Raw genomic sequence first — 23,226 nt, 5'->3', positions numbered from 1 at the left:
TTAGTTAAAGGTTTTCTAATTGGCAAGTAGCCTGCATGAATCCAAATACAAAGAATAAAACCATACTTCGGAACATTCTCCATGGAGATAGATGTGATTTTCCCTCCTCCAGGCCAAATAAGAGTTGGTGGATATGCAAGCCCATTCACAGCAAAGTTTTTCTTCTTTTTTTTTTTTTTTGGCCAATAAACACAACCAAAATAAATAAATCATAAAACATGTTGTTATTTTAGTTTGTTTTTGTGTGGGTAACACTTGGAGGCTGAGACACAGTATACAGCTAAGGTTTTCCACATGACTCTCTTCCCATGTTCACTATATACACTTATCCCCTTTAAGACCTCCCAGATTGGTGGATTTCTAAAGCAAGAATACAGTATATAGGTCATGTGAAATCTTAGGGGACAGTATACCATGAAGATGTAGAGAACAAAAGGTGTATAACCCTGAGGCATTAAGGTATGTATACTACTATAATATTACATGGTGATTTTCACTGATCGAACTGACCCAAATAATGTAATGGTGTACAGTATTGAATATTTGGGTATAGCGTTCCCTTTTTTCCTATAAATCATTAAGATAAGTATTGATTTTAGTTTTACTGCATTTTGTAACATTTTTTTATTCTCAATATGAAGTGTAAATTAAATTATATTATACATTAAAACTCTGAACACATAGATTGAAAGACTTTTATTTTGAAAGTAATTTAAGGAATACAAAGAAACACAAACAAACAAAAAATTACTGCACTTTTTGAGATAACTTTGCTAAGTTCCAAGGAAGTTTCTAATATAACTTTACTGATTAACTCAAGGTGCTTTATGGATAGATTTGTAATTTCTTAAAGCAACACATTTTGAATACATATTCTTTTCATATCTCAAGGTCACTTCAATAAGTTACACATAATACTTTAAAAAGTACTTTAACTTCACTTTCACAACACTTCCAAGCTTATACAAGCTTTCCAAAATTATTGCCATTTTCTTGCTGTCTCCTGTCCCTAAAAGCGTATAAAGTGCATACATGCAATAACACTTATAGCTTTCTTTGTCCATTGAATGAATTTTCAAGACTACAACATTTACCTAATCATAAAATGGTGCATACCCTATTGCAAGCTTTACACATATATGCTACATTTTAAAATATAGTAGAACATTCATAAGCATCTTGGGGTCAATCCATCACCAAAAACTTGAAAAGGGAGTTGGAATTCTCTAGGAAATGTCCCGAATATAAGAAGCCTCGTCAGTTTCTAAGCTTTTTGTAAAACACAGCACCTACAATAAGACCGATGACACAGATGCACGCCAAAACCCCAACCGCCACGCCGAGACCCACAGATGAGTTTTGATTGTTGTTGGTAGCTGAGGTTTGTGCGCTTTGGACAGGTAAGGAGGGCTTGGTGATGATCTCTGGAGAGGTGAGGGTGTAGACGCTGTCAGGGTCTAACTCATTGATCTCTCTTCTTCTCCTGGATGTGGCGCATTGCTTGAAGGTGTCACAGGTGTTCTTCTCACACAACCGGGTGATGCAATGGAGATAGTAGGTGGACACGTTCTCATTTTGTTGCTCAATGAAACGGAACGCTGGGAAGTAGAATTTAGCAGACTGACTCACACCATTAGAAACTATTGTGGTGGATTTGTCTTTGGAGCAGGGCACAAACAAGTTGAAAAAGCTGGAGTTTGCTGGTAGTGCTGAAATGGAGGCATAACACCGGTCAAGTAGAACATGGTACTGGGTGGTCAAATTTATAGCACTAACTTCAGCATAGATTATTTTCCGCAACTCAATGCCTGTTTGGGGGATCAGGAAGGGAGTGGTATAAGCAGAGTCACTGAATAGCTTCAATTTCAAGGTGCTCAAGAAGGTGCCATTTTTGTCATTGATTGAAACAGAGGACCCTGACACATCAATTTGAGTGTTGTTGACGAGGTACTCTAAGGGATAGGCACAAGAGTAGTAGTATTTCAGCTCTGCGTTGTACGTGATGGTGCCTTTGGTAGGGTCTGCTCCTCGGATGATGCCACTGATGTTGACATTCTGGATGTTGGAGAAATCAGCAAAGACCCCAGTCCCGGGGGAGCTGGTGTACCTGAAGTTACTTCCACAGGCATTGGTGGAGTTGAGGGGGAAGCTGAAGCGGGCCACAGGAGGGAAGACACTGATGTCCAGAGTGGCCCCGCAGGCTGAGCTCAGTATGTTGTTCATGACCAGCTGAGACTCATTGTAACCGGTGTAAACAACTGGACATATCTGAATGGCCAGATTTATGGATGTAGTTCCACACTCCACTGCAATGTCATCCAGCTTTGGTCTCCTGGCTTCAGCTCCACATTCGGCTAAGGTGGGAGTACTGCTCACCAAGGCAGGCCAAAGCAAAAGTAAAAGAAAGAGCTTCATTTTGGCTTTGAGCGATGAAAACTCTGCAAAAGGTCTGTGTCTTGACTGCCAGTCCTCAGTGCGCTCAGATGTGGATTGTGTAAAGGGGTCTTTATAGGTGTGTGGGTCCTCTGGGATTGGGCAAAAACAAGGTCAGGGCATCTTGCTTATTTGTGAGCACCATTATTGTATTAAGGAGAAAAGGTAGAACCCTATCCTAAGGGCAACATCTGTAACCAGAAGCCTCTGCTCCTGTAAGTACAATGGTATTGTTCCTCTGTTGGATCTCTTAAAAATATATATTACATATCCTCTATTACTGCTCCTTTATTCCTCATATTCAAGGCTGTGCTCAGTGTTGGCCTTTATCTAGTCCACCATCCTCAGTGACCTGTTGGCTTAAACATGTCAAAAAGAGTCAGTTTCTTTTATTAGATTTACAGGAATTACTGGACATTTTGACAGGAAAGACAGCATCCATTATGTCTCTTTGCATTTTCAAAGTAAAGTATTGTTATATTTTCTTAAAACAATTAAATAGTTCAATTTAAGATTATTTTAACCATTTGCAGCTAATCAAAAAAGGATCCAGGTAAAACTGTCGTTGTAATATTTTTTCTCTTTCATATGCTCACTTTAGTCTTCTTTATTAAGGTGAGGTAAGTCCAGAGACTAAAGTGGAGATTGGGTTAATTATATGATGGGAAGATCCAGTGGCCTCTGTGTTGTGGGTGTTGATGTGAAACAAAGATCAGTGGTTTCGATGATCACAGTCTCCTGTTTATAGGAAGAGGCCACTGAGGACAGGACATGCAGTCCTGTGGTGTATTATTAAAGATACTTGAGCTGAGTAGTAAATAAGAAGGCATCACATATGAGTCATATATTTCAATTGCCTGGGATCCAGAATACACACTTACTTCCTCAATACTTTACAAAGATGTGAGTCTGGGCACTGATGAATCTCAGGTGAGACACACATGGTCCATCCATATCACTAAAAATATGTCACTGGGACTGAAAAACTTTGTGGATTTCTGCTCAGTCAATGTCAATGAGCAAAGTGCTAATCCCTGTTAATATGAGGTGTGATCAATTTGATTTTATTTGTAAATGACAGATGACCAATGAGTCCTTTGTTTCACATGTGTCAATGAAGAAAACAAATCTGATTGCACGATCACTTTTGACTGGGCTTGAAACGAAACAGAGAGCATGGGGACCAGACTGATGTCAGTCTATATAAAAAATAGAGAGAACTTAGTTAATTTCTGAGTGGCCACAAGATTGAAATGTTAGTTAAAATAGTAAAATAGTTAATTAGTGCTTGAAATTATTTATGTGTAGTAGTATAGGATACAGTGGTTACATTTAACAAAAAGAAGCGAGAAATAGCTCACCATTTTGAACATACTGCAGTGAAGAGATTCCTTTTTTTCATGTCATTATCAAAGGCCAGCCTGATCCAGTGTCTTTTGTTTAGAAACATAAGATGGAAATTACATGAGAATAATGCTGCAGAATATCACCACATATTCCTAAAAGCATTGTTATGACAGTGGAAATGGACTTCATAAATTCTTATTTTTAATCTGACATTAATCACATGACATGAGCCACCAAAACATAAGAAACGTGACCTGTTCCATCATAAAAATGCTATCAGATGGGTGTTGTGAGAAGTGGGTGAAAATCTATGCTCATCTTATGTGATAAAACAAAAATATTAATTGCATTTCACAAATTCACAGAGTATGTTTGATGTTACCAGTAGGGACAACATTGGCAAGAAGTGGGTACTAACAGTGACATTTTGCCTAAGTATTGAATGCATTTACAGTGGTGTCTTGTGGTGGTGGTGAGGGGGGCTTCACCTGTGTGCCCTCCTCCACCCTGAGCAGTTAACTGGCTCATGTGATTAACGGTCAGTGCTGTGAATGGTTTTGGAGGGTCTGGGCTGGTGAGGAGCAGAGGCGGAAACATAACAAAAAAAGAAAAACGAGGTGGGAATTTCGTTTGTGGAAAGAAATACAACACTGTGTCAGAGTTTTACAGCCAGGTCAAGACCAACAGGACCTGCGTCGTTAGAATTTCTTATTTAGTGCACCAACAGCAGCAGAGTGTGGACATATTTTAAATCAAGAGGAAAAGGGATATGATGTACAAACTGCAAAGTCTATTTCTACATATATAGACACATACACACTTTGAATACTGTTTTCAGAATATGACATACAGTATTTTATGTTTTATTTTTAATCCTGTTATAAATAGTTATTAATAAAACATGTTCATTTTGTTAGCTACAAATATATCTTATACATTGCTATTTTGTCAAAGCTACATTGTGTAACTTTTCTGGGGGAGGGTCCGTCAAATACTTTTTGTCATGGGAATGTTATTGCTTTGTCTAGAATATTTCACAGTATGGTATTAAAACTTCTTATCTTCATGGAGACCAAACCAGACCAAGTTACAGGTCAGATCTGTGCTGAGGCAACCTCTCTACTCTTAGTCAGAAAGCCTGTTTTTCTAGAGCTATAAAACCACCTGTAATTAAATAAATGTAAGGTAGAGCTGTTTAATGTCATGCTGGAATGTTATAGTCATAAAAACAAGCAGGTGATTCCCAACCAAAAAGTTACATAATGCACCTTTAAAATAATCAGAACATTCCATTGAGTATAAAATCTCCTTCATAGGGACATGGTCAATTAGCAGTTACTATTCCTCTACTGTATCTATTTACTAATATTCAACATTAAAGATACTATACGCAAAAGTGACTCTTTTGATCATTAAGTCAGATAAGAAGATAAACAGAATAAATATGCAAGTGTCGTGTATTAAGTATGTGTGAAAAAAACAAAACACAACTGCAGTTCTGTTTTTGATCGGGAAACAACATTATAACATAGATCAGAAAATAGTGTAATATGGACCCTTTAATCATTAGTCAATCAATTCAACAACATTTTTGTTAAATTAAGTGTTTGCAGTACTGTTTCTCCATGACAACCTCTCTTACTTTTGGTCATTAAAGGCTTGGCTGTTTCTACCCTTTCCTGACCATTTCCGTCCGCTGGTGGCTGCTGTGCCATTAAGGCAGTTGGCCTGGTTCACACCATATACTATATCATGATTTAAAGCAAGCAGACTTAAACCTCCTTCAGTCTGATTGTTGTGTTAAGGAAATTAAACGTCACATATGAAATGTGTCAATACTGAGAAGTCCAAACAGGGCTACTTTATGTACCACAAGATGCTGGGAAATGCTGGAGGAATAACACTTGTAATAGAGGAGTGTTAAGGTAAAGACGTGGCCAGTGACTTTCGTAAGGTTGAGGGTGTGTCTCTGTGGTTTAGGTCAGCTATTGAGATCACAACCTCCTGAACAGAGAGCAGCCTTAATAAAACAAGGTCAAGGCAGGAGGAACAATAAGAGCTAAATGTGATATCACAGCCCTTACATAGAAACAAGGACTTTGTGTATGGGGAAAGAACTCTCTATGTTCTTGGTGCATTACGTGGTCTCTGCAATTATAAGCTACATTTACTTCCAAGTAAGTTGCACAGAACACATCTTACCAAGAACAGCAGCAATTGTTAAACTCATTTATTCAAATTGAGTTTGTAAAATAAATGGGATTTTAGTTATTAAACATCATAAAACACCAAGTTCAAAGTACAAAAAATACAAACTAGTCACCACTCAAATATAGCTCCTATAGGTGAATGTACTGAATAAGAGCATCCATTTTGAAGGCCTGTTTCCCACACGTGGCTTTCTAAAGTCATGCGCAGTGCAGCTCTGATTTACGAGCCTGTGCCTGAAGCAGCCCTGCTCTTTCATGTCACACTGCGACTTATGCACTTTCATGTGTGGAGAACGGACAACTGCGACCACCAGCTGTTAGGAGCCCGGGCAGATATGTCCAGTTGGTCGTCATATGACAAAAATGTAGACATACGACTGTACATAAATGTATACTTAGACACACATTTCTGAGACAGTGTCAGCAGATGGGTGGTTGAGACAAATATGAATGTTGAAGCAACTACTTGGAACAATGTCAAAGAACAACAGGTCAGATCAGAGCTGCTCTGCTAACACCAAACAGTAGAAGGTTAAGCACAAGAACAAAGGAAGTCCACAGTGCACAGTGTTTCACTAAGTAAAGTAAAGTCTGCTCTTGATCAATTCAGTTTGTATAAACAAAGTTACTGTGCAAAATCTAGGCAGCTAATTTAGGTAGATAATTTAACTTCATCTCAATGATTTAGAATACAGTAATCTATATGTTCTTCAATGTCCCCCGTGTCTTTTCATTTTCACACTTTTGTGTTGTCTCTGATTTCGACCATTAATGAATATTATGTCTGTCACCTGCTCTAAATCCTCTGGTTTTGAATTTCTCCAGATGTGGATGTCCAGCACACAGGCCAGCTGCATGCTGCAGCTCTGCTCAGTCAGACCTGTTACAGTCTGTGTAGTCTGAATATGTTTACTACTCATTTCCTCAACATTCAAAACTACTCAGACTTTTTCACTTGTAAGCCCCCATGTTTGTTTTGGCACGAACAGTCTATACCTTGCTTTTCTCTGATTGGTTAGTTTGGCTTATACAAAGGAATTTTTAGAGGCAACCATATTTTATTTATATATATGCAACATTTTGATGACTTTTTCACTAAGGTAACTGTGCTAATTTTTCATCCTTCTGGACCCATGGATAAATAGTTAAGAATGTTTAAGAATTATACTTTAGATGGGAAAAGCTTAACCTGGGAAGAGTGTAAACCAAAGCACACATCTCAAATGACATAGTTTTACCTTTTTTCATGATTGTTTTGAGCAGCAGCAGCAGCAGCAGCAGCTAGTTGACGACAGTGAGGCGACAGAAACACATGGAACATAAGTCTTCATGATGTGGACTGGTCTGGGCCATAACTGTGATCCATGTCTCCCCTGTGTCAGCCTCTGGGTATTTGAACTTAGGTGTACTGTGTTCTGTACCAAGCTTTCTGTTTATTTGTACTTCACCTCTGAAACATACATGAACTTCTTGTACCCTGCCCCTCACATCGTGTGGTACTGACATAGAACATTGCTGCTGGTGAATAATGTGTGTCTCTATCACTCAGTAAATCAGGTTCTCTCCACGTCTGTGCAACAACAGAAAAATGTGTTAATGCACATAAGGGAAAGTGCAGGTGTCCCGGACCATTAGCCAGAATATTTGCACAATGTAAATCTGTCTTCATTGCTCCGCCATTTGTACTTAAATTCATCTTCACAATACAATGGATTTCTGCTTCAGTTTTGTTTTTGTTTACACCAATAGGAATAACTTGGCTAGACTTTTGTATTATGTCATTGGCTTTCACTTTTCATTGAATACTCGGATTTGTGTCGGATTCCAGGGCATGAGTGGAGAATTTGAAAATAAATAAATTACCACCATAGCTTGAATTTACCTTGGGATCAAAAAAAGTATCTCTCTGTCTCTGTCTCTCTCTCTTTCTGTCTGCCTCTGTCTCTCTGTCTGTCTCTTTGTCTGTCTCTTTCTCTGTTTCTCTGTCTCTCTCTGTCTCTCTCTTTCTCTGTCTGTCTCTCTGTCTCTCTGTCTCTGCCTCTCGCGCGCTCTCTCTCTCTCTCCCTGTCTGTGTCTCCGTCTCTGTCTCTGCTCTATGTTTCTCTCTCTGTCTCTCTCTCTGCCTTTTTCTCTGTCTGTCTGTCTCTCTCTCTGTCTCTGTTTGTTTCTTTGTCTGTCTGTCTCTCTCTCTCTCTCTGTCTCTGTCTCTGTCTCTCTTTCTCTGTCTCTGCTCACTGTCTGTCTGTCTGTCTGTCTCTCTATGTCTGTCTCTCTCTCTCTCTGTCTGCCACTGTCTCTCACTCTCTCCCTCTGTCTCTGTCTGTCTCTCTGTCTCTCTCTGTCTCTCTCTGTCTCTTCTTGTGGAGGCTTCACCACCTGCTTATCTCTATCCTGTCTCTTGCGTTGTCTAGAATGTTCCACTGTTCACATGAAATCTATCAATTTAGTCACAGCGCTATACTACAGTTAAGATCTGTGTATTTTTGAGCAATAGAAACACCCATAATAAATAAATGCTAGATGATTATGTTTAATGTCATACCATATGTAACCTATCTACCTCCATGGAGACAAGCAGGTGATGCCACAAGGACAAGTTACAGGTCAGATCTGGAGAGAGGTGACCAGTGTGTTTTGCGTAGTTAGTGTGTTGTTATTTGTAATGTGTGAGTGTGGCCCGATTAGCCCTACACCTGCCACTAGCCCCGAGAACAGCTGTACACAGTGATTTAGCTCCTTGCTCTGTGAACCTCAGGAACCAATCCAGCCACAGCTCATAAAAGCAGCCCTTTAAGATGGCTGCTCCATGTGCCCTCCAAACAACTGGCTACATCATGTGTTTTTCTAACACCCAACGCCACACAAAATTAAACCCTGCAAAGGTGTCAATCCTGGGCCCTCTGGAGCTACAGGGGCTTAGGGTCTGGTTCTAAATGTAGAGACGGTTAGTGCTCAATGCTGCTATATATTTATGGACTTATTGAGAAACCGAGCAGTCAACATTTTGTTATTCAATACGTAGTTAATATTAATCACCTTTTTATAGCTGTGTTGGTGACAGGCTGTAATATAGCTTAAAATATGGCCTTGTCAGATTATATGGATAACTTTATATACCACTCAATACCTACATAAGCTGTACTATAATTGTAGGTAGATCCACAAATTAAATAAATGTTACAATAAAAAAAAAAAAAAAAAAAAAAATAGTCTCTACAGTAAGAGGGCATACTTTTTACTTTTTACATAGACTTGCAACCATTTTTGTATATCTTCTTTGCATCCTTAAGAGTAAAAATGGACCTTAGGTGAACAGCAGTTTTACACTTTATTAAGCTTTGGTGAGGATCAGGTTTAAGGATTTGCCTGTTTACTCATTTTCTCATAAGACATCATCAACAATCATGAGTTTGTCTCTCACATCAGGTCCAGGCTCAGCACTTACATATCACATATGTGTTCAGGTCAGACTCTTGTGGTGCTAAACTCTGCAGCTGTGAGTGTGGTTTTAGAGGTACAAAGCCTTCTGCAGCTGCCCCATCTACACAGTGACTATTGTACAACACCTGCTTAAGTAATGGCCACAAGCAAGTGTCCAGTCTCAAGCATGACATTTCATATTTATTCTCATTCAAAACAGCTGCTGCTGCTGCCCTGAATCAAAATACTATTTTAGAGCAGCAAAAATTACTGTCACTAGGTGAGTGGTTGGTTCTAATATCTCTTCAAAAGATGGTTTCCAAAAAAGGCTAAACACAATTTTGATACTGGGATGCCAGTAGTCACTATAATTAAAGATAAACACTTGTTTTGTACTTGTTTTAGAGAAAGAGATAGCAGCACTTTTATCTTTAAAGATCCTATATAATGCAAAATTGACTTGTGAGCTTTGAGTCATGTTATAATGTTGTTACCCCCTCAAAAACATAATCACTGGTGCACACATGTTTGAGTAACCCTGCATTATTAGTCTGTCTGCATCTCCAAAGCTTAAAATGCTCTGTTCTACCTTGTCATATCATGAATCAGTGGTCTTCAAGTTAACAGCTACTTTTTAACTTAGTGCAGTAGAAATAGGCAATTCTAAGGTTGAAATGATCCAAATGATACTAGTGAAGGCATATGGAGTTTAAAAGCACAGTGGAGCACTTCCTGTATTACCATATGATGATCACAAATTGGAACAGTGTTTTCTGCTCAAAAATATGAATAATGCAAATCCAAAATATGCAAAATGTGTGTGTTAAACACGAGTGAATGAAACAAAACACAACTCCAAGTGTGATTTTGATGTGGAAACAACATTATAACATGGATCAGAAAATAACATAATATTGGCCCTTTAAACATCCTAGCCTGTCTCTTGCACTTGCTGCACTTTGCACTATAAGATGTGGGAGCAGGTTAGAGCAGCTGAAACTTTGGGTGTCATAGCAGAGACATGGGGACAATGTGGAGTAATGGCGGAGGTGGCACAGTGCGAGGATGACAGTTGTATTAAACAGCTGAGCGCGATGCTGTGGAGGCCGCTGTCACATTGTTAAGTGTTCAGAGCTTTGCTGAGTGACACTTTATAGTCGGAAAGGAAAACACAACTGAGCTTCTTGTTGATGTAAGGGTATTCTCCACCTGCTATAAATAAACATAAACATACATTTGTAGGTTTATGGTCTGTGATGTCACAATGGCATCAATAGGAAAAACAGTTTGCACAGATGAAACTAATCACATGGCTTAACAAAATAAATAGTTTACAAGATATTAATACTTTCTTAGATGGTACTACTACATGCATGTGAAGGGCTTAACATCAACACATATACATACAATGAATTTAATTAAGGTAAATGTTGAATCCCATTTTCATCTACCACTTTTCCCCGCCCACAACTCTGTACTGAAATTACATTCTAAAAAAATCAGACTCTGATCATATGTAGGGTTCAAAATGTATCTATTTTCAACAATAAAAACACATAAATAATGAAAGTGACCTCGCAGCATTAGAATTTGTTTGCTCGACGGTAAGCAAGTACTTTTTTTTATTTAACCAATTGCTGCTATTTGGTCATGATGTATGTAATGCATCACTAACAGGGTGAACTGGTATATTAAGCTTTTCCCAAATCCTGTAGGAAGAAGGGCAGTAACATCTTTCCTCTTGATAAAATTCACCAAACATTCTCTTTGTTCCAGCTTTAAATCCTCGATCTCGGGAATCATTGCCAACACAGAATATATGGCTTTCTGATTGGCTGTTGCCTGGACTCGCACTTCCTATAGTGTGCTCCGATTCCTGACCTAGTAGTTGGAGAGAAATAAATTGAGCTGATGCACTAGGTGGCACTGACCTGGCTAAACTTGTGCTGCCTGCTATAGTGAAATGTCAGTATGAAGAAAATGAGTTTTGTAGTTTTGAGCAGGAAGACAATGGATTGGTTACCAGTAGGTCTATTGCATTTTAGATAAATATTGTGTTTTACAAAGAGCAAAATGTAAAATATTGATCTGTGTATGAAATAGTTTGATAAAATACAGAGAAAAAGCATAAAAAGTCTGTAACAAAAGACCCTCATTCAATATGTAGATTAAAAATATAGTTAATGACTGACTTTGACATAGTAGCCAATGTCTGTGTTCTGCGATATCTATTTCAGGAATCCATTCGGGCAAGCCAGCACTGTAAAACTCAAAACTCAAAGCCAGATTTCATATGTTAAAACCATCAGCCTTTTACCATGGTGACTGTGTTCCAGCATTATCAGAGCCTCCTCCCTGTGCACAAACTATCGTGTCCATTGAGCCATGTGATTCAGTCCCTGATGCGGCACAAAGGAGTATGAGACGGAAGGGATGAACTTGTCTGTGTTTGTTTGTTGTGGTTTCTCTGTAAAACACTTCAACCTCATAAAGAGCTAGGTATTTATATTTATGTTATGGTTTGAAAGGGAAAGTCCTCAAAATGTTGCTTTAAAGAGGTAGCTGAAACATTTATTTATTTATTTTTAGTTTTGTTTATTGAACATATTACAAAAGGACATATCTGTCAACACCTACTGGCTGAATATACTAAAATAAAAAAAATACAGTATTATATAATAGTAATAATATAAGTAAATAAACAAATAAATAAATAAAGTGAATATGTTTTAAGTACTCAAATGATGTGCAAAAATGAGTATATGTGCTTTTTTTATTGTTAACCTGTTTACTAGACTATTTTGTGGTGATAACCTACTGACTACACATAACCTACTGACATTTAGCAGCATTTAGTGTTTGCATTTATAATTAATAAAAGGCAAATGGTTCAGTAATATGGAAGGTCAATATGTGTGTATGAGACTTTTTATTTAAACTTGCTTTAGCGGTGGTAGAATGTCCATAAAAAAAAAAAAAAACATACCTCAAATTCCTCACCCCAAGTGCTTTAAAATAAACACTACAATTCAGTGCATTTCAAATTACTCCAAGAGGTTCAAATGAGTTGTTTAGATAGTTGTTTAAAGAATGCTTGTAAATGCATAACTCGTAATGTGTCTTTAAGCTGCACTTGTCCAGGTCAGGCTGTCCTTCAAAACAAAAGCCCAGGGTCAGCCTCATACATGGCCTCTCTGATGTCACAGAGTTTACAGCACCGCCCTCGACCTCGAGGTTCAAAGGTCACATAGACCACACACTTCCTGCAGCAGGTGAATAAGTGCACCGGAATCCCATAATGTTTACAGTCGGGGGGCAGGTGGCAGGTGAGAATTGATCAAAACACCATCTTGCTTTTATTATTAAGTGATCAACATGTAACAGAATGATTGCCTGTTGAATCCCAGTGGATACTGTAGTGGAGCCCTTGAGGCACTTCACTATTTATGAAGATGATGTTTAAGTTTGAGTATGAGTGTATGGTTTAAATGGCCAAGTTTGCACTCAAATATATGTGTTAATGATCTATACATCCAGTGCTTTGTTATTTGTACAAGATTTTTTTATATGTAACTCAGTAAAGTAAAAGTTGTTATATTGCAAAAGCAGCTCAATGGGTCAAAAGTTAGACTCTCTTTTATTCTCTGGCTTTTAATACTGTGTGAGTTGTGTGGTCCTCTGTGTCTTTTATTTATTTATTTTATTTATTTATTGTTTTTATCAGTTTTATTTTTTAGTACTGCTTTTATGTATTGATTTTATTATTTTTGTTCATTGATTTTATTATTATTAGTTTATTTATTGATTCTCTTAGTTTCCTCATGGTTGAAACTTAATTCTGCTGATTTTTTTTTTTTAAGTAAAAGGTTTTACATTGCTATGTGAAGGATTTTGCAAACTGTCTTGTTTATAAAATGTGCTATACAAATAAAGTTGGATTGGATTAGTCTAGTCATGTTAGCAGTGTTAATAGGTGGACATTATAAACTTGTAAACTCTTATAAACTGTAAAAATAGAACATTATGAGAAATGAGTTTGGATTGCTTTTCTGCTTTTGACATACACTACTAATCAAAAAATTTTAGAACACCACACTTTTTCTGTTTTTTTACAGTTTACTGTTTTTGTTGACCAAAATGTATTTTAAACTTTTGATTCATGAAAGTGTCCACCTTTGGCAAATATAACAGCTGAACACACTTGTGGCTCATTCTTTTTACCATAGAAATCAAATATTCTTCAGAACGTTCTTCCCAAGTCTTTTACAGAAGTTCCCATAAATGCGTGGCACTTCAGTTGCTTGGATTTCACTCTTCTGTCCAGTTCATTCCCAAACCAGCTCGATGGGGTTTAAGTCTGGAGACTGTGCTGGCCACTGCATGTTTTCAAGCTCACCATCTTGTTCTTTTTTCCTGAGGTTGTTTTGGCAGAGCTTGGACTTGTATTTTGTTCTTTCTTTTTTTTTTTTTTTTTTTCCTCTGGCTGTTCAGTTCTTACCCTTGTACCATTTCAAGCTCTTCATTGGACTTGCATGACTTGAATTGCAATAAATAACTGGAAAAATGAGAGTGTTCTAAAACTTTTGACCGGTAGTGTATTAAGACAATAAAAATAGGCTTTTACTGTCAGTTGATATTTAGTACAGCATACATTTTGCTTGGACTGGATGGGATTTTATATTGTATAGTTTTTCAAAAGTTGTTTTTGGAGAAGAAAATGGACATATAGGTTATGAATTAGATTAATACATCCATAGTTCACATATATTTTTACAGCATTCAGGTGTGAAGTCTGGGTAAGTGTTGAAGGACCAGTATACTCATTCAGAAGTTTTTTACTTGTATATATATTTTTTTTCCATTCTTTCTGAGCCAGGTGGAAATTACTTTTATTGAGCTTCCCGTTAACAGTGTTTCCGTGAGGGGCAGGCACTTGTGGAGGTGATATTCAGACACAGTGAGAGGCCTGATGGCTGTAGTGCAGTCTGATTCACTCACAGTACCCTCTGCCTCTCAGGAACACACTCTAAATTATGTGAGGGGGAAAGGGCTGCCAGACTGGAAATAAAGCAGGAAAAAACTTTTCAATGTGAATTACACACTGGTCATGAGTGAGGGGCCTTAGACGTCCCTTTATGGCCGACTTTCTCAATGTAGTCTGGGTCAAACATTGTACATTCCTGTTCCAACTTTATTAGCAATGCACAGAACTACTATTGTATTTTTTTTTTGCTTATATATTTTGACTTATTTGTAAATGTTTCCACAAGTTACACATTTGTTGTTCTGATTTATAATAACCAAAAAGACCCCATTTGGCAAAGACATCAGGTTTAGCGTGGCCTTGTTGTGTCCATGTGCACTAAATAAAGTGGCGGTTTGAGGATGAGACAGTTCCACAGGGAGCAGGCATCAGAACACAGTCCAGCCTCCTCATGACTTACACAGCGGGCAGCAGCAGAGACCAGCGGACGTATACATACAAGACATTTTCCCACATTAAATAACACTGAGTCAGATATTTATTGTTACAACATGGAAAGAGCACTGTTTCCCTGTGCTAAATAATCATACATGTAATAAATTTTATCTCTGTATGTTTTGGTTGTGTAGTAAAAATAGGCAAAATATAGAATGTTTTATTGTTGTTTAGCGTAGCATATATAGTGCATTATAGACTGGTAAAACAATGACACAGAGAGAGAGAGAGAGATATGAACCCATCACTGCACTATTAGCCTCAATATGTCACCCATTCCAAATGTGAGACAAATACATGTGGAAACGCAACAGGAGTGGAAGGGGAATAAAAAGACATAGGTGTGTCTTTCTGAGAAATAAGGAAAGGCTGTGACCCTCTCAGGCAAAATAATAACTTGGCTGTAGCTTGACATCTTTGGCATAAGACTCAAGACCTAGGCAAGTGCAGCTACAGCCGTAAAGGACTTGCACATTTATGAATAAGTAAGACAAGCATGTTAGGTTAGATTTCAGCAAAATAGGTCTCTGATTATTTTATTTTTTTTCTCTGATTATTTAAAATTAAATAAACTGCATCTGCTTTACTTTCATTATGAAAGCTTATTAAGTCATAATGACTTAATCATAATAATGAATAATTAAACTATAATAATGAATAATGAAACTAATGCAGATGCAGTTTATATGTAATGTGTAACTATAACAACTGTTTTATCAGTTATGTAAACATTGTAATCATGTAATGTTAATCAGATAAAAAATTGCAACATAATCATGGATCTTTCTGAGAGCTCCTTTCATATGTCTGTGCATCGTCTTTCACATCTCTGTTACCTTAGCTCTTAAACAGCAGGCGATCTCCATTGCCCTCGATGGGATCCTACATTATATTCCTGCTTTGGTAACCTAAACTTTTTGTAGCCTTTGTTGTGGTGTGTCTAGGTCATTTAGTGAGAAGCTTCAGTTTCAGATGAAAAAAATATAAAGTGAGGTGCCCCAAGAGTGCTCTAAAGTCTTGCCAGGAAATCTAAATGCTACTAGGTTAAAATCAAGACCAAAGTCTAGACCAAATAATTTTCTATTCAAACTTTTGTATATTTAGTTTTTTTCTACTTTTGGCATTTCATTATTATTGCTCTGTGTGTGATGTATTAAACAGTAATAGCATCACTTTCATGATAATAGTGCTGAATTTACTAAAATTGTCTCAAATCTACTGAGAACATCGAGAACTAATGATAAGTAGAGTATGTGCTCTGTCCTGGCAAGTATCTGCAGAATACAAATAGGTTGATATTGCAGTACAGTTAGTGAAGCTAATTTCGTCCAACTTTCAGTAAACTTGTAGCTTCTATAGGGTCTACCCTATACTTGAGAGATGTGTTCTGGTGTGTTTATTTGAATGTCAATTTTGTTGTGCTGTCCAAGCTCTTGAAAAAGGTGAGGAAAATCTTTGGCGTCTTTGGCGCCTCTTAGTGGACAGACTTAAAATGTAAACATAAAGGCCTGATATCAATGTGACATTTGTGTACAAACTTACTAGCCTTAAAACCTGTTTCCCTGAAAGAATTAAGTAATAATAGTAATGCGTAGTTATACATAACAGTCGGACTGTTATATATTACATTAAACTAAACTTAATATTGCATTAAAGTGCCAATACATAACAAGCATTTTTCAAGAACACTGTTTCTTGTTAGCCTAAGTTTACAGTCTATTCAGAGAAAGTCATTTCACCATATTGAGCCTCTGAAGAAGAAAACCTTTTGGCTTAGGCTGTGATCCTTATCAGATTTTAACTTTGTTCTTTCTGCCAGGCAGAGATTGAACCCTGAAGCTTAGTGCTTTCACATACAAACCCCCCTCTGTCCATCCAGCCCACCCTTTGTCCCCTGCACACGGTGTCCCCCTAAATATAGTCGGGTATTTGGGACAGGGCCTGCCCATCCCTCCACATCCATGGTATTTAACTCCATCAGTCTCTGTCAGGACGTCCAGGCGCAGACATCTCATGGTGAGACCTAAATGTTCTGATAAGCTGTGAACAATGTTGTTACACGTTAATGATCCAGGCCTGAAACACACAGGACAAACCAGCAAATGTGCCCAACATGCATTCTCCACCAAACAATCGCTGACACACCCCCCACACATCCCACACATGTAAAAATAGAAACTATTTTGTTTGAGCTGCAGATCTGTGCCTGGGGAATTTACCATTATCAACACTCATTCACAAACATATCCACATTTAGGAAGATCAAACACTGGAGCTTTAATTTCTGCCTTTACAACAATACTGAGCTGAAGTTAGAGGACTATATTAGACCTACTTATAGAAGTGTTTATTTAGAGCTTCTGGCACAGAGGCAGTTGATATTAGAACCTAACTAGATTCTAAAGAAAGAATATTTGTCAGGTGAAAAATGCATATATTTATTGGAAGTAAAAGATGAAGTACTAGCACAAGTAAACAACCCACCCCAGAGCTTTATATCATCAAATGACATATTAAATACATGGGTTTTGAGGAAGGTGGAGAAGAGCTCACTTATGATCTCCCCACTCAGCCACATACACCCTTCATGGTAAGTCCAGTGTCTAGCCCGGCCCACTGTTTGTCCAGCTGTTTGGAGCAGTGTCTGGTCCCATGTGACCTGGTGTTTCTGCAGCTGCCATTGGATCAGAACACAGACCCACAGGACGCTCCTGGCCTGTTTATCTGGGATGCTCCCCTTCTGGATTGGGTAACAGTAGAAGCAGGACAGGGGCGAAGAATTAACCCCTTTGTACGAAACATCTGGACACAAGCACTCGTGAGGTGTTGACAAACCATAGTTAAAGGTGCACCATGTAACATATCTGGTGGAGGGTTTGCCACCTGCTTGGCTCCATAGAAATATTACTGCTATTTTTCCACAGTATGCATTAAAGTGCTTATGACGTGTTTTTATTATTCTCTAATTTTGACTTATATTGGTGGGAAAATAACTATTGTAAACATAAATTATAGTTTGCACTATAAAGAGAGTTTTAAGCAGAATGACATAAGGAAAATTCTGTCCAGAAGTTTGGCACAATTTACACGTATTTGCATTATTATTTAGCATTTTGTTATAATTTTATTTTCCTAATAATAATTTCTGTGTCTATTTGAGGAGTTTTGGTCCAGTGTATTGCTAGGTACTGTTATGGAAAATCCCTAGTGTGATTTTACAGTTTCCAACCAGAAAGTCATATTTGAAACCTAAAAAATGACCAAACTGTAAAAAAAAAAAAAAAAAAAAAAAAAAAAAAAAAACTTAAATCTTTTGTAATCTTTAATATAATTATCTTAACTATGTTTTGGTAAAATAAGTAGTCCAACCTGTCATAGGCACTATAAACTAGTCTATGTGCATGGAGATAGAGCGAGATTAAGAATTTAAGCGATATATGTGTAGAGAGAGGATTCTGCACACATATTTATCTAGTTATTTTTACTAGCATGAACCCACTGTTTCTATACCTAAAGAGCTATATTGTTGTTAAAGTAAAATCATTAGGGCCGGAGTTACTTGTGAACATTTGTAGCTGAATGAGTTAATACTCTGGTTAACTTCTTAAATGATTGTTTACCATGATCTTCGAGGCGACAGAGTTATAGGAACCAAAGAAGAAGAGTGGAGAGCTTGGTCTAGAGAGGAAAGAGGCGCCCACAGCATCAGAGAGGCGCTGAAACCTGACGGATTCACACTCACACCACTATCACACACATGCAACAGCACTGGGGACAGGACAGGAGGATGGTGCTGTGTCCTTATCTGCACCAATATAGCGCAAACATGTGGTCAGGCCAGGCTGAGCTCACAAACCTTGTTATAATGAGAGTATTATCAAACTGTGCTCATGCTCTACTGATCCTGATTCAGCACTAATACTTTGAGACACCCTCCTGTCTGCGAATGGACCATTTAAAATGACATTAGGTTTGTCACTGACCAGATGCAGGATATGAGTGTTGCCTTTGCATTTATCTCACATTCCAAGTAACCCTTAACTTATTCAATGGAGATTTATTAGAAACAGTTTACTATTAGCCATACAGTATTTCCTGTACTTTAAAATAATGCGAAACATTCTCAAGGATGTCAAATGCATTTTATATTGAAATGTTTTTCAATTTTAACTTAATTTTAAATCTGAAATTATTCCAAGTACCAGACCACTGACCTATTTAACTCATGACCTCAGGAACTCTGCAACTGCACCTACCTTCAAGAAAAATATTTTTTCTCTATATGATTCAGTGTTTTTATCTTTCCTGAATTATTAATTTATTGCTCTTTTGACAGTTTTAATATTTGATTTGTAAAGCGTCTTGTGTGTCCTGAAAAGCCCTCACTTAATAATCATATTAAGTGTGGTTAATATGATTATGGCAACTGCGCTAAATTAGATGCAGATTTTTAAATAAAACAGATTCTTAACAGTGAGTCATGGCCTTGCACAACTGAACCATTGAATTTAGAAGCTATTCACTTCACACTGATAAAATTAATGTATTACTTTAATGTCTTATAGTACAAAATGAACAAGCATCAACAAGCTATAAACACCCTTATGTTTACACAACAAGCTAAATCACTATGCTGAACCTGTGCACAGAGAACAGATTAAACTGAGATCTGCCCCAAAGCTAATCACAGCTCAGGCGTTATTGTCCCTGTTGACCAGCTCGTTTATCAGACACATGCACATTTGCTATAATCCTCTGTCTGTTCTGGATCTTGTTTACAGATGTCTTTCTCTGTGCAGCTTTGACTTCACTGATGTTTAAAAGTGTCCGGACCTTTCGGCGTTCGGCCTGCTCCATGCGGGTGCTCAGCTGGTGGCTCATGTCTGTCAGTGGAGCTATTACCATCCGCTGTGCGTGTGTGCGCCTCCAGCTCTGACCTTCAAACTAATGCTGAACACTACACTCAACACCTCCCCAGGCACTGCACACACAACGCACTCTATTCTGAGACACTGCCAGCGTGTTGGCTTATGTGCAGCACAATCACTACATTATGATTAATAAGTATCCATGAGTTTCAGAATGATGGATTATAATTCGAACTGTTGCCATGTAGAGATAAACAATTTTTAAATGTCCTATATTACATAAAATTGACTCTTGTGAGCTTTAAGTCCTGTTGTAATGCTGTGACCTTCTCAAAAACATCTATAGAGTTATGGTTTGTTTCATTCACATGTTTAAGTTACCCTGATTTACTGGCCTGGCTACATCTCCAAAGCTAAAAATGTCCTGTCCCACCTTTTGATGTAATTTAGCGATAGCTTTCAAATTAGCAGCTGCCTTATTTCAGTAGAGGTTGGCAATTCCAGAGCTGAAATTATCAAAATGATTCTAGTAAGGTGTAGAAAGTTTAAAAACACCGTGCACTTCCTGTATTACCACATGACATCACAAGGTGGAACAGAGGAGGCAGAAGAGAGAAAAGAACACTAATAATGCCTAAAAATGCTAAATCTATGTGTTAAACATGTGTAAATGAAACAAAACAAAGATCCAAGTATGTTTGTGTTGAAGACACTACATATCCGAAAATAGTGCAATATGGGCCCTTTAAATTAATTTCACATTTAACGGGCTGCTGAAACCCAAGAATATGAATTAAATAAGAAATAAGTTATGAAAACTAGTATTTCTTGAAACATTATTTTCAGAAGAAGCTCAATAATCAATACTGGACATGTAAGTATGCCTTTGTGATAATTTAAAACAAGATAAATTAACATACAAGCTAAACATATTCATAAAAAAACAATAAAAAACTATAAGGCAAAACTACAAACAATAACTTATTACTATGGATATGTATAGACAACTGTAAATATAATGAAAAAAATCCCTCATCAATCTAAACATGTGTAACGACAGAAAGGTAAGATCTTGATGAAGAATACAGCTGAGCTCTCCAGATCTGGACTGGCTCAGCGCTCCATGACAATGTGATAATGCCACAATGGGCCTGCAACAAATGAGAGCCAGTGCTAATGTCCCTGCTCCACAAAAGGCTCTGATCCAAGGCCTTAGCGCTTCACTGTGGGCTATTCTGACAGGTGTGTGAGAGAGAGGGGCCTGTTTATCTGGATTTCAACTTCACTGTTCACCATCAATCTACTGTAGCTGCTACAAGTATTGTTAGAATAGATTTCTCATAGACTACTGAACTTCTCTGATGCATAAAGTTTAGAGTTTTTGGATCAAACTGAAAATCCAGTAAACATGGTGTTTAAAACCTTAAGACACTCCCTTCCTTTGCAATGTAATTTTTTATTTTTTTTACATACATGTTATTCTATTTTTTAATTATATTTATTATATTTGGAATTTATTATTACTGTGTCTAAATGAGGGCAGGATCCATAGCAAAAGCAAAAAAATAATAAATAAAATAAAAATCCACTTGACAGAATTAAAAATGTATTTTGCTTTTTTCGCTGCCCACCATGAAAAGTTAATAAAAGATTACTTTTATTACTTGTGAAAGATGATTATTGAACTTTGAACCAACTGGTTTGTTCTTACTGAAAGCTAAAAATGCCCAAGCAGAGCTTTTGGGCTAAAGGTACACTGCACATGCCATCTGCCTGAACACAGAGCTGACGGAGAAGACGTGAGGAGATCCAGTGATGAATGAGTACAGCAGTGGAAGCAGAGACACAGAAAGGCCAGAGGGATGGTGACAAGTTGGACAGCGTCAGGCTTCATCTGCTCCTTCAGGCCGTTCGATAAATTTAAATCTGAGGAGTGGTCAGTGCTTCAGCTTGCATTCCTCTGTGTGTTTGTGCAGACATGAGAAGAGGAGAGCTCATTGCATCCTGACCTTTTCAGAAAATCTGTCAAGCATGACTGCAGTTACTGGCTCAAGTCTTTTTTATGCAATCAAAAATGAACTGCTAAAGTTCAAACCAATTATTTCCTCATTATGTTAAATGATGCCAGTTGGAGTACCTTTTTAACTTCCCAAATATCAGACCAACTTGCCACAGAAATTTAACAATTACAAAATAAAGTATTTGGTGCAACCAGAGTGATGTTTTTTCTCTATTCTCTGCGTATCTTTATGCATATTGCTCTTATTATTTTGTGAGTAAACTAAATTTCATAATTAAATAAACTTTTACACCTCACGGTTATCTAAGCATGCATGCTGTATGTGCTGCTTGGATAAATAAATAAAATAAAGCAGTCTTCACTTTAGTAAAATTTACCTTGACTGAAGGTTCGAACATTTTTGACAAGTTTATAGCTTGAACTAATACAAATTGGTGTAGCTTTGTTAAAAATAATTGTTATCGAGTCAACACGAACACATTTTCCATCAGTGAGTCTGTTGCATACTTATCCAATATTCCAGAAGTGTTACTTTACAGCCTGTATCCTTTGTGCATTCATAACAAGGTGCGCGTTCTCTCATTAGATGTGTTAAGTATTAAATTTGTGGCCTAGATCAGAGTTGATATTAGGTGTCTGTTTAATGTCCCTCTGTCAGTACACTGCATAACACAAACTCACCTCTACCTTCCTGTTCCCTCTCCAGCTCGGGTGGCACATTCTGCACATTAGCCCCTGTACACAGACACAATGCCCTGGTGCGGGGCAGGGGTCACTGGCTGTTGAACCCTCCTTTATAGCACCCTCTGTCTTGCACTGAGTTGCATGAATAGGGCTGTTATGACCAATAAGCAAACTATGCACAGGCACCCAGAATGTTCACTTCCATTGCTTAGAGTTGCACTATGTGACTTTTCAGTTGGGGTCTTCTTGTTTTTATGGAAATGTGTCATTGCTCTGCTTAGAATGCTCCACAGTATGACCTTAAACAGCACTACCTTATATTTATTCAACTACAGAATGCTCAAAAATGCTAAAAACAGACATTCTGACTGTGAGCAGGGTTACCTCTCCACATATCTGACCTGTAACTTGGCCTGGTTTGGGTTCAGTGGTGACAGAAAGGTTTAATACCCTACTGTGAAACATTCCAGAAAAACAATCCACAATGCACCTTTAATCGTTGGCTCAAAATTAGCCCAAGCTCTACCAATATTAATTATTTTTAACACTTATCATCATCAACTTCAACATATCAAGTAAAAAATGTAATTGTGACATGTTCACAGATAGCAATAGTCATTTTATTTTAATTTGGCAAAGTGGGGCCCCCAAACCAATTGTTTGCTTTAAAGCTAGAAGTGGCCCTGTGTAGGTAGATACTAAGTGACCGTCCGAGATTCTAGATGAGCCCTAATTATTTCTTGATGTCAGACTAAAATGATAACA

General features: G+C 37.6%; 2 protein-coding genes across 2 annotated transcripts in view; one reads left to right on the top strand and one right to left on the bottom strand.

The window, feature by feature from the left end:
- Nucleotides 1-757: 757 nt before the first annotated feature.
- On the bottom strand, nucleotides 758-2,415 carry LOC110156067 (zona pellucida-like domain-containing protein 1). Its single transcript, XM_020920252.2, has one exon. It carries the CDS (start codon nucleotides 2,413-2,415, stop codon nucleotides 1,258-1,260), a length of 1,158 nt encoding a protein of 385 aa, XP_020775911.2. The 3' UTR covers nucleotides 758-1,257.
- A 14,995-nt stretch (nucleotides 2,416-17,410) lies between these two features.
- The window catches only part of gdap2 (ganglioside induced differentiation associated protein 2), a 25,697-nt gene continuing 19,881 nt past the window's right edge, over nucleotides 17,411-23,226 (top strand). Inside the window, 1 exon segment of the mRNA XM_055148636.1 lies at nucleotides 17,411-17,638. Within this exon segment, the coding sequence (XP_055004611.1) occupies nucleotides 17,411-17,638 (228 nt within the window).

This window comes from Boleophthalmus pectinirostris, unplaced genomic scaffold (assembly GCF_026225935.1).
Source record: "Boleophthalmus pectinirostris isolate CB_2022bp ecotype Guang Dong unplaced genomic scaffold, ASM2622593v1 HiC_scaffold_1, whole genome shotgun sequence".
NCBI lineage: Eukaryota > Metazoa > Chordata > Actinopteri > Gobiiformes > Gobiidae > Boleophthalmus > Boleophthalmus pectinirostris.
This window is presented reverse-complemented; position numbering and strand designations above follow the sequence as displayed.

Excerpts from the sequence above, each read along its gene's own strand:
- LOC110156067 (XM_020920252.2), bottom strand. The coding sequence starts at position 2,415 with ATGAAGCTCTTTCTTTTACTTTTGCTTTGGCCTGCCTTGGTGAGCAGT.